Below are 12763 nucleotides of genomic sequence, written 5' to 3' on the forward strand. Positions count from 1 at the left end.
GAATACCACAAAGTTCTAAAAACTGTTCCTCCATTCAGTATCCCCCCCCCTGTTCTCACCATAAGTAGAATTAGTTCAAAAACACGAATTTTCTATCCCGTTTTTTGGATTATACTAAAGCAGAGCTTTGGTTTCCCATTCTTCTTTTCTAAGGAAAGAAATGAAGTAAATTTAAAACGAATAATAAAAAGAAAATTTGTCTCATTATGTGCAAAAATAATTGCTTTCAGAGATTTATTAGATCTACTTTATCTAGCCTTCTTTTTGATGCAATGCAATGATGCCAATTTCTTTTCGGGGAGAAAAAATTTGACTTATAAAGATACATTAACAAAGAAACTTGACGACAGGCATGAAATGAAATTCGACTTATCAAATATTTCGACTCTATGAAATTCAGCTTATCGAAAATAAATAATATTAATTCTCCATTCAGTTAGACGGCAATGAAGATTCACTTTGGCTTATCGAAGTTATTGGCTCATCGAAGTTAGACAAACTGAAGTTTCACTCTAAATAAGTTATTAAAATTAATTTCTTGCAAGAAAAAACGGAAATTTTCCTGTAGCTGAAAACATTTCTTGCTATCACATCTTTTATTTAATGCAACCAAAAAAATTTCCAAAAAGTCTTCACCAGCAAATAACTTACTTTCAAGACACGTAGCCTTTAGAAATACATAAAGCTTGTTTCCCGACACCATTTCAAATCTGTTCCTAAACAATTATAATCAAGGCTTGATTATAAGAGTCTCAGTTGTCTACAGGTAACATATTCTCATTACCTGGAAAAACTTAACCTAAAATTTTCCAAACACTTATTACAATGAGATTTTATTCTCTATAAATTTCAATAAAACGCCTTCAATTATAGTAGTTTTACAGTTGACTCTCACTTATCCACAGTTAGTCACTACAAATCAATTGAAATTTGAATTTCTCTTTAAAGTGCTAAACAACTGACAAAAAGACAAATGCAACGAAAACTTTTAAAATGAAATTCAAGTTTTTTTTTTCAACACTTACTTTTTGTGGCTCTGATAAGTTTAGGCATAACTTTGACTGTTTACTATTTCTTGGGTCAGTGAAAAAGGGATTTGTTTATGGAACTGAATTGAGGTGAGGACAGATACAATGAGAGACCAGCACTGGCAATTTTACCAAATTGCAGTTCTAAAACACAAGTGTAGGCTATTTTTGTTGACATTAAGGAAAGGAATTGAGTTCAAATCTCCTGGAAACGTTTTGAAATTAAAACTTCAAAAAGCTCAATTTTAGATGACCTTCGATGGAGTTGGAGGGAGTTTCAGAACATTCCCCCCGAAATTAATACAAAATTGAAGTTCTAAAAGCAATTTTACAATTTGTATTTCAAGAGAAAAGGGAAAGAATAAGTTTGGAACCTCCTTGTCTAAATCTCTATATTTTAGTTGTTTTAGATAAAAATGCTGTGGCAACTCCCCCTACCCCCCAAATGTGTGTAATCAGATACGTAGTAAAAGGTAAGTTAAAAAATCAACCACCCTCTCCTTGAAACATTTCTAGATCCGCCCTTGATTTGTGTTGGAAATACTTTTGCAAAACTATTATGAAAGTAACACAACTCAGCTCGGCACCAATTATAGTGTAGCTCTTATTAGTTCAGGTATGACCTTGACAATATTTATCTGTTTTAAAGGAGTTTATTGAAAGAGAAACCAAATTCAACTTAGCGCAAATTGCCCTTCCGTATCACCTAAACAGAGGTAAAAATAGTCAATGTCAGAAGTCAACACACCAGAGCCTCTTCTCTGTTATCCCAAAAAGTAAACATTGTCAAGGTCATGCCTCAACTTATTCCACAGAATCGTTAAAATGATATTTTTTAAACTGAAAATGTTAAAAATGATTTTGAAGGGTTGCACGTATCTTTTGCCAAATCTGCTGAACTCATTCGTTATGCAAAAAAATTCACTATAGAAATTGGTTTGACCAATGAAAAGTGTTTTAGATTAGACTTTTTCCACAAGAAAGTGAAAGTGTGATTGGAAAATACTGATTAAAACTGGAGAAACAATGAGTTGTGAAACACGCTATCAAATCTGAAAGTCGGAAAATATGAGGAAACTAGCCTATTAAAAGAAAAATATCTAAGTTTTCTTCAAAGGCAAAACAATGCCACAGCAAGGAGTGCCGAAATCAACACAATTTTCTGCAAAACAAGAAAAATGCTTTTTAACATTGATGCCCAACCTGAGGCTGATCCCTGTGACCTGTCATTATGTTCAATGTTTCAAATCAAAAAATATATTCTGGAACCTTCCAAAATAACAAGTCAAGCTTGATCGTGGAGGGATGCCGGATGACCTTGAAGTAGAAACATCATTTGTAATGGGCTGTTTATTATTTTGTAATAAATAGGATCAGAGAGAATGCGCCTTATACTACACTTTCTGGCTGATTCTACCTACCTATTACAAATGGTGTTTCTTCTTCAAGGTCGTTCAACATCTCTCCGTCGTCAAGCTTTAGTCTTTATTTGGTAACAGATCATTGTTGAAAATCTGAAGCCAAATAATCAGAAAATTTTCTAAAAAACAGATGAAAACTTTGTCAATTGAATGATCAACAACTCAAATCTTTGTTTGTAATTTTCTTTCCTTTTCTGCATTCTCCCAAGTTATCTATAAAAATATTTTGATATATTTTAATTTATAAGTGTTCTGGCAATTGAGATTCATTTTAGTATCAGGCGCAACCCTCAGGTTACTGTTTTAAAATGAACAAATAGTTTCTACATTATTGTCAAACTTGTAAACAAAAATTTATAAGTAACTGAATATGTAAATTTAATATAAATAATCAAGTCAAAACAAAAGTAAATCATTTCATTAAATTTCTTCAAGAAAATTTGCTGAAGGAAAAAGGGTGAATAAAAACATCCTCTACAATCCAAAAAACACTTGGTCCAATGCACTGCAGCTTAGAAGGAGTTGGCAATTTTTCAGGCTTGCTTTATATAATGTTATGATTTAACCCTCCCCTTAATTTCACTTTTATCTACTATGAATAAAATAACATTTCCAAAAACAAGCGATTTTGTAACAGCCAAAACCCAACAAAGATGAAGATAAGTAGTAACTACATGAAATACACCACCAGCTCAGTTATTCGATTTGAGGACTGCAGTTTTGTGCTTATTAGCACTCATCAGCCCGAAATAGGAAGTGACTGAGCTGGAGGTGGAAAACTTCTTGAGGAAGCCAAGAGTGCCAAACAAACTGGTAGCTAATATAGAATTAGCACTGACCAGAAGAGTGACCGAAGCAATGGTATGGTTCAACTCAAAGATTGAAGGCAAGGCATGGTATTTATAGCTACCAGTTTGTTGGGTACTCTTCGCTTCCTGAAGAGGTTTTCCACCTCCAGCTCGGTCACTTCCCATTCCGGGCTGACGAGTGCGCTAATAAGCACAAAACTGCCAGAACCATAGAATATAGAAGGGCTGCTTCATCTCTTTGAAAAAACCACTTGCTGCGGGCAGTGGCGTAGCAAGAAAAAATCCTGGGGGGGGGGGTAATTTTTTTTGAAGTTTAAAGTAAAGCCATGCCCTCAAGTTTATACACACACACATATATATATAACAGGAAGACATAAGCTTTTTACCGTCATAAAAGCTATTATATTAAATAAAAATCTTTTAGCTCATAAACAGAACCCTTCAGGTTCGACTGAAAAATGATTTTTTGGGGCTCATGGGGGCGGGTTCTGAACCCCCCGCTCCCCCCCCATGGCTACGCCACTGGCTGCGGGGTCCCCTCGAACAGAACAAACTAGTTTCTTACATCACTAAGTTGACAATGAGTCAACACGACTGCGGAGGATGTTACTTTCTTATATACAGTCACTGTATTGCTAGCACGTTTATTTCGTTCCTGAATTCTTTTAATACTATTGTTTTTAGAATGTGAAACTGTGCTGTTGCTACCTGTACGAATTATTACAGGAAAACTAAAGGCGGATCAGTAACCCTGTTTAAAATGCATGCAGTCTATATTTTTAATTTATAAGTTTCTTGACAGCGGTATATATTCAACATTTGCTGTTAAAAAATATCATTTTTGCTTCATAAATCTCAATATCACTCAAAATACCAAAAAAAATATCCAAATTAGTCAAATCATTATTAAACCATTAGTTTGGGACAAGATGGGATTTCTGTAATTGTTATACCTATCTGTTGGATAGTAATTTTCAGGATTTTTTAAAATAAATAAATATATGAACAGAAAATTGTCCCCTTCCTTCCCTTTTAGTATTACTTGTATTTATGCAAATATGACTGCATGTATACATACATATTAAATGGACTACATTAAACTAAATAATTTCCTGTAATGACATGATTGATATGAGTGTGTCCTGCATATTTAAAGTTAGTTCAGTTTTAGTGAGAAAGTAAACAGTTCTTTATTTACAGAGACAATAAAATCTTACAGCTTCCTGCATTTAACAAAGTGATTTTATATTGGAAACTGACAGAAAAAAATATGTGAATTAAAAAAGCATTAGGATGTAAAAAGTAAAACATCATGAGTACAACATTTTATGCATGAAAATTTTCAGTTTTTCTGGGTGAAAATAAACCACATTTCTCATTTCTTGGAGGGGGGGGGGGGCATAAAAAATAATGTTTTTCCCGCAAAATTTCCAGTTTTCTATTGACTATTTCTATTTTAGCATAATTCTTAATAATTTATTTTAAGATATTAATTTGCATCTTTTAAGAATATCTACCTGTATTTATTGGAAAGGGGTAAAATTTCAAATTGATTATTTAAGTATAAGTTTATTAATTTGTTTAAAAAAGTGAAAATGGTTAAAATGACTCTGAAAATACTTCACATGTTAATTTAGACTGTACCTGGATATTTTTGAATTAAAGTAAAACTTTTAATTCACATTTTTAAAGTTTTAATTTATATTTAATTAATTATAACATTTTTAAAAAAAATTAATGTGTTAACATAGCTCTGAAAAATATATTTAAGATGCTAACTTGCATCTTTTAAGACTAAAGCACCTGTATCTCTTGGAATTTATGTTTAAGGTGTTAATTTGCTTCTTTTAAGAATGTATACCTTTATTTGTTGCAGCCAAAGTAAAGTTTTAAGATAGTTATAAAGGTGCAAGTTTATTAATTTTTTTAAAAAGTGGACTTGTTTAGCAAAACTTTTAATGATATATTTAAGTTGTTAATTTTATAAATGTCTGCTTCTAATTTTTGGACTTAAAAAATCAACTTAAAGTATTAGTTTTAATTATAAATTTAAATTTAATTTCTTTCTTTTAAGTTAACCTCCTTAGCTTAAGTCTTAATAATACATTTAAGATGTAAATTTGCACCTTTAAATAGACTTGCCAGATGTCCTGGTTTTCCAGACAAAATCTTGGTGTCGGGCCGGTTTACTGCATGTCCCAGAAAAAGATAAATTGGATTATAAGTGACCAAAAAGGTATAAAAATAATTAACTGTGAAGGATTATTTAGGATAATTACTTTATCAATTGTAGCATTTAATTATCAAATTAACACCAGATTAGCTTGTGAGGATTTTTAGAACAAGGTTGAAAATCAAAAGAGACTATCTGAAAAGGTCCTATAAAATGAAAAGTTTATCTAAATATTGTACAATTTTTTATTTCTCACTTGAAGTGTTTTTTCTAACTAAAATAAATTGTAATAATTTACAGTTTACCCCTGTTTTAGGTTCATAATTAGCAACCATTTATTCATATCATTGAGAATAAACTGTGTTATAAAACGCTCTAAAAATCAGTAGTTGTGTAACCTTTTGAATCCTAGGGATGCTGGCGAGGGGGGGGGGGGGTATTCCGGTGTCCCAAATGAACATTTCAGAAATCTGGCAAGCCTACCTTTAAAGAGAAGGTGACTTTCTTTCATGGAATTAAAATAAAATTTTCAGTGTACTGTGTAAGTGAATTAGTTTGTTTTAAACAAGTTGACATGTTTGGCATAACCCTTGATAATATATTTAAAATGTTAATTATCTTGTCTTACAACCTGAATTTTTTGGAATTTATATTAAGGTTAATTTGCTTCTTTTAAGAATTTTAAGATGATTATCAAGGTATAAGTTCAAGATTTTATTTTTAAAAAAGTCAACTTGTTTAGCATAACTCTGGACGATATATTTGGGTGTTAATTTCAACCTTTTAAGACCATTGTATTTGTATTATTCTGGAATTAAAGAAAATTTTAATGCCAAAGATTTAAGTATGAGTTTACTAATTTGTTTTAAAGAAGGAAACGTGTTAAGCATATTTGTTTCAGCTGTTATTTCACATCTTTTTAGAATGCATAGCTGTATTTTTTGGAGCAAAAGTAAAATATTAAGTTGATTGCTTAAGTTATAAGTTTATGAAATGTGTTTTTAAAGTAATGAACTTGTTTAAAATATAGCTTTCAATAATGTATTTAAGATGTTAATTTGCTTCTTTTAAGAATGTGTGCTTCTATTTTTTGGAAGTAAAGTGACATTTAAAGTTCATTATATAAGTATAAATTTGTTGATTTGTTTTTTAGAAAGTGAATGTGCTTAGCATAAATCTCAATAATTAATTAATTATGTCAATTTGCACCTTTAAAGAATGAAAAAGGTGAAGACGGCCCGTTTTAGTATTTTCTTTTCCTACTGGAATGTTAGAAATTTTTTACATGGGTACTGTTCTTAATAAAAAGAATCTCAAAGCAAAATTTTGCTTATGTCATTACAAAACTGGAAACAAAAAAATTGTATTATTTTATAACAAGGTTATTCCGTTTCTACTATTTTTTTTCTAAGTCATGCAAGTCTAATTACAATTATGACTCATCGTAAAGATAAATGGGAACAATAAAACTATTTAATAATAGTATGTTTTTAAAGAAATGATGTGTGAAACAAGTTTGATTCATTATTTTGATGCTGCATTACACAAACAGGGGTCTGGCCAGAGGATATTTGGGTCCGTTAACGGACCCTTCACAAAAATCCGATCAACCAAAACGGACCTTTCACAGAATCCCGATCAAACAAAACGGACCTTTCACAAAATCCCGATCAAACAAAACGGACCCTTCACAAAATTCTGATAAACAAGATCGGATCTTTCACAAATTGTTTACTGAAAGCAAAATAATGCATATTTCTGTGTATGAACCGATAATTTTTGGAACCTTTTTTTAAGTGAAATTTGAGGGATCAGCGTATACAAAATCGGCTAATTTTGAAGAAAAAAAATCGGCACTCTTGCGATGCTCCTGCAAGGGATAAATAATTGCTACTGCCAAATAAATATAATGATTGTTTGTTTTATCACAGCTAATTAGCAGCGGTGTTGTTGTAAACTTTTCTGAAAAGGAATTGGTAAGCACTTTTCTCGGCACATGATTTAATAAACAATAATATATATCTGCAAAATGAACTTAGAACTGCAAAGGGATAGTAAGGGTGAGGAAAAAATATGATCGCTTCAGATAGGGTTACCAACTTCAAAATTATCACCACTTAGCGTCTGGCGTTGAACCTTTATAATGACTTGATTAGAAAATATTCTTATCATTTTGCCAGATTGTCAATATTTGCGTTTTTAATTGTTTATTTTGGGAGAAAATTATATGGGTTTTGATTTTTCGATGCTAACAAGGATGATTAACTTTAAATAAACTCTTTTAATTACCGTTTTTTTTTCTTTAGATGTCTACATTTTGAAAAATGCAATCTTTTAACATCCGATATGAGAATCATATTTTGTTCTTTTTTCAAGCTAACTTCGCTTTATTAGGATGCAAATAAATGAAAAGTCTCTTTATTTCTGTTAGAACTCTCATTTCAAGTTTTGAAAGCAAAATTCTATTTTCTGTTATGAGTCAAAAATTAAAATGCTGAATAGATGGTTTATTTTATTTATTTATTATTATTATTTTGCGTCAGTTGTGTCCACAGATATTAATGAAATGTTTATCATAGGACTCTAATCTGCAATTTTAAAATAATTTTATCAAAAATATTTCTTTTACAAACCGTTTGTATACGTTTGAGAATTGCGATCTCTTGGGGATCCGATTCTACGAATTTTTGATGATTATTACGTTTTGTTAAGAGGTAAACAATTAAAATATCTTTTTATTTTTGTTAAAATCACGGAATTTATAAGTTTTAAATGAAATTCTGTGCTTTTTAAGAGTGTCTTGGGACAAAACGTTAAATGCTGAACAGTATTCTGAATTTTATTTTATTTATTTATTTTTTTTGTCACAATTATTTTAAATACTGTACAGAAATATTTCTAGTATAATTTAACATAATGTAGAATGGTAGATAAATATTGATACTTGAAAGAGCGATGCTCCCTCCCCCCGCCAAATATCAAAAAAATACTCCAGAATGATTTTCTCGACATAGAAGAGGAAAACACTCAACTTTTAAGTTTAATTGATGCAGTTTGTGCCATCTTTAAATTCTAAAATTTCGTTTTAACAACAAAAAAAAATGTTTTTTTTTTTTGCAAAATTTTTTCATTTTTCACAAAATTATTTGATTTTTCACAAAAAACGGACCCTGTGAAAAATCCTGGACAGACCCCTGACAAAAGTATGTGAACAAGCAATGTAACTAAAAGCAACTATAAAGCCGAAGATCCGAATCTGGCAAATGAAGAAACGCAGGATATCCGGAATCTGGCAAAATCACTATCCGGTGCATCCTTAGTACTATTGATTTAAGATTTAAATTTAATGCTCTTTTTAGCCACGAAACTTGGACAAAATTAGAATATATGGTGGCGTAAAAACAATATATTTAACAGTGACACATCCTTAACATTTCATAATTCAGAAGCAAAATTTTTATACTGAAAGTATGCATAGACAACAAAAGCTAACCACTGAATAACACATGATGATCATTTTGCACAAATTGCCGTATTCGAGACAAAAACCTCTGAAAACTAGTATTGCATAACACCTTGATAATTTTCCAATGCTGTTTTTTTAAGTCATGTTGCTTTCCTAGTCAAAGTGCGATATGTTTCTTTTTTTTTTTACTATTGTAAAATAGGTAAGAGATTGTATGGAATTTGAAACAAATTTACTGTATGGAAAAAAATTATACCCTTTGTGTAGACATAAATCTTGAAATCTTCCTAGCATTTCATGAGAACAAGTGTTAAATGGTTTTCTCATACCCTAATTTTAAACACAAACTGAAAAAAATAATAAATAAGTCCAGCAATAAAATAAAAGAAACTTTGAACAAACATGGCTGTTTAGAATGTATTCAATACAAAGATAAGCAGCCTTAACTTCAGAAATGAACTAAAGCTTTTCTAAGGGGGAAAAAAAACTCTAAATAATATAAAAAATCTTTTATCAAATTACATCGATTTTGTTTTAAATATGTAATAAAATTGAACATTTATAACAATAACTGTATCAAAATTTTAAAAAATAATTCCATCACCCACCAAACAAGGTTAAATATTGAGTTTATAATTCAGTCTGACTGAACGACTCATAAATATTAGCAGCAAATGTGTTCAATGGCTCTAACTGCAGCATAGCGTGTACTAAAGCACCTGGCTCAGATGGTTCATGTTGACTAAATACTTTGTACATCATAGGTATCAGCCTTGCAAGAGGAGCTGCGAAATCATTTGGATTCACGAAATTATTTTTTTCTTCGCTGAGAAAGACGTAGCACTCAGACAGTCTATCCATCAGGAAAGAGACGCCACGTTCAACACCGAGGGACAACACTCTTTCGAAATCAGCACACTCCAAGACATCTCGGGTTTCCGAACACATCTTCTGTAGAAAATAATCGTCGGTAGTATCATTCGACATTTGTACTAATTCGCTGGATATGTTGGGTAAGAGCGATTCTTCGGAGAGATCCTTGCAAACTGCAGAAAGAATGTCGCTGACATCTTGCAACTTTAAGGGACGGTTCAAAGGAACAGAACTCAGGACGTTTTCTACGCAGTTTTGTATGGGGATAAGCAAGGTACTGATGCCACTAGTTAGAAAGTTTGAAATGTTGGACAAATACAAGGTTTGTTCGTACTGATTAGTACCGTCAGACTTATTAGAACTTCGAATAGCATACACATACCCAGCTAAAATACTCATTTGTACCCGAAGCAGAACAGCTAATAAACACTGTGCATACATTTCTCCCAAAACTTGTGCGAAAACTAAAATTTTTAACTGCTGCCACAGGTCTTTATTCGATGATTTTTGCTTGAGTTGCTCCAATATGGGGTTGACATCGAGAATGTTGCATACGGTTTCTTTGATCTTCGGCGCAAAAGAAATGAGCACTGAATCGCATGCTTTTAGAGTGCTTTCGAAGTGGGATGAGCGTTGGAGTTGATTACGGAGTTCGGCAGTCTGACGTAACTCCCACTCTGCAAATTTTCTTTTCAGATGTGACTGAAGAAAGGCAAACCCACCGATCACCCCACCGGCAATCAGCAGTTTCCTCTTATGACGCCATAAACAAGCAGGAAGATCCCACATAATTAAGGCGAAAAGAATGATCTAATAGCAACAAATAACCAGAAAAAATGATAAGCTTAATAAAATCACACACAGATAAAACTGCATTATTTAACAATCGGGATTAAATGAGAGACAACCCGCTTATAAACCATTCCTCAGGCAAAGAATCATCATCATCAACAACAAACTCCTCGTAACAACAAGATAATGCGGCTGCAGTTAACAAAACCATTTAAAAGAAATGAATAAATACATTTGTGCATTTATTCTATAATACATATGTGCAAAAGTAAAAGGCTATAAAACAACTTAAATAGACACAAAAACTGCATACAAGTGTTTCGCGGTTTCAAGGAACCCCTCTTTCAATGCAAATGAAATGAGGATGGCGTTTCATCCATCAGCTCACTTTTTTTTGCATTTAAAAAGGGATTCTTCTTAACCCTAAAACACAAGCAAAGCATTTTTCTTGCAAATTTGCGCCTAATTACGTTGTTTTTTTATTCTTTTACCTTATTAGAGGTAGCGTTTGAACATGACTTTTTTTTTCATTCTAACTGCTTTGTACCGTGGTTTTTGGCCGTGGTAGCCTGATCGGTAGGGCATTGGACTCGGGGCCGGAGGGGCTCGGGTTCGATCCCCGCTGGTCGAAGACCCACCGTCGTCATTAAAGGGGACTGGGCGACGTTAAATATGCTCGTGGTCTCAATGTCCTCCAAGTGAAACGATACCTCTGGGGGTGCTAGTACCAGGTAGCTATTAGCTCTTGGACTAGTTCTAAATTCTCATTAACTGTTCGATCCGGTGATGGTGCTGCCATCTATCGGTATATAAAATAATGGAGGCAAGGCACTAGTATGCAGTCCTCGACATAAATACAGTTGTAGTCAGTTCTGACTCTTAAATAGAAATAGAAAATAGAAACTGCTTTGTACAATTAATTTAGCAATTTGGCAATAGCTTGATGTTCGGCAGTGTTGACATTACAGTTTTCTCATTTCTGATTTGCGTACGATTATACTTGAAAACTATAATGTTATCTCATGACATTATGTATCCCCTACTTTGTTTGTAATTTTAAAAATTTTCCGTTGGGAAATAAGTAGCAGAAAGTTTCGAAATTTTTCCCTAGAGTTTGATTCCTTTTTCGTTGGGTGGAATTCATTCCAAACGTCAAATTTTTATTCACTTGTCACTAGATAACATGAAGGGAGAAATTTGAAAGCAATTCTGTACGTTACACGGTATGGTGTAAAAATTCTGTGAATTACTTTACTGTATGCTTTAAGATTAGTTACGGAGGTTAGAAAAACATTCAAAACTTGTAAAATTTACTCCTTTAACACGAAGTCAGTACGAATTGCCTACCTTGGCAGAAACTTGTATTGTATTAAAACTTATATAATGGTGTATGGAGAACAAAATCTGGTCTCGAACTTTTTTTAATGCAATTATTTTAGTCACCACCCTTAACCCCTACAATCTGCTATCATTTCTTTTGTGCCAGCAAATATTTTAACTTTTTGAAAGAACAAAAAAAAAAAAAAAACATTGCATAAAATTGTCTGGATGCTTTTTATAACAGCAGTACTTCCTAATATTTCGTGTAATCCTTGTAATTTAAATGAAATATTTACTTATAAGGTATGTTCCCATTTATTCAAATTTGTTGATACCTTGACCTATTTGCACATCTAGATACCCCCTGTTTCTAACAGAGTTAGATAGCTGTTCATAATTGTTTTTTTTTCCCTCCAGTTTTACAATGATTTGCACCATCTTCCCCTTTTTTTGAATCAATAATTGATCCAAAACTATAATTATATTATGATTTAAGGACAACTTAAAGGTTCATTTCACGGTAATTTAGAGATTTATGTAGAGTCGGTAACGTGACTTTTTTCGCCGTAACTTTTTTATTTACTGTTTGATTTGCATATTATTTTATTTTGAGCTTTTCCTATCAACACCGACTCTAATTAAAATAATTTGCAAATCAAACAGTAAATTAAAAAGTTATGGCAAAATGGTCACGTTACGGACTCGACATAAATGTCAAAAATACCGTGAAATGACCCTTAAGCAATAAAACTATTTTTTCCTTTTTTTTCATACATTTTGGATTTAGGAACATAAAAATGTTATTTCTGTTTAATTTCAGCTAAAAGCTCTATTCAAAATCTCAAATATGGCTTAGGTTTCAGGCAATAGAAGCCACCTAA

The 12763-nt window shown here is 32.1% G+C and overlaps 2 protein-coding genes across 2 annotated transcripts in view; one reads left to right on the forward strand and one right to left on the reverse strand.

The window, feature by feature from the left end:
• Positions 1 to 9429: 9429 nt before the first annotated feature.
• On the reverse strand, positions 9430 to 10723 carry LOC129222575 (peroxisomal biogenesis factor 3-like). The gene has a single exon (XM_054857090.1). It carries the CDS (start codon positions 10557 to 10559, stop codon positions 9528 to 9530), a length of 1032 nt encoding a protein of 343 aa, XP_054713065.1. The 5' UTR covers positions 10560 to 10723; the 3' UTR covers positions 9430 to 9527.
• Positions 10724 to 11507: 784 nt separating this feature from the next.
• The window catches only part of LOC129222356 (rab-like protein 6), a gene marked incomplete at its 3' end in the record, with an annotated part of 45972 nt that continues 44716 nt past the window's right edge, over positions 11508 to 12763 (forward strand). The window contains 1 exon segment of the mRNA XM_054856852.1: positions 11508 to 11785.

This window comes from Uloborus diversus, chromosome 5 (assembly GCF_026930045.1).
Source record: "Uloborus diversus isolate 005 chromosome 5, Udiv.v.3.1, whole genome shotgun sequence".
Lineage (NCBI taxonomy): Eukaryota > Metazoa > Arthropoda > Arachnida > Araneae > Uloboridae > Uloborus > Uloborus diversus.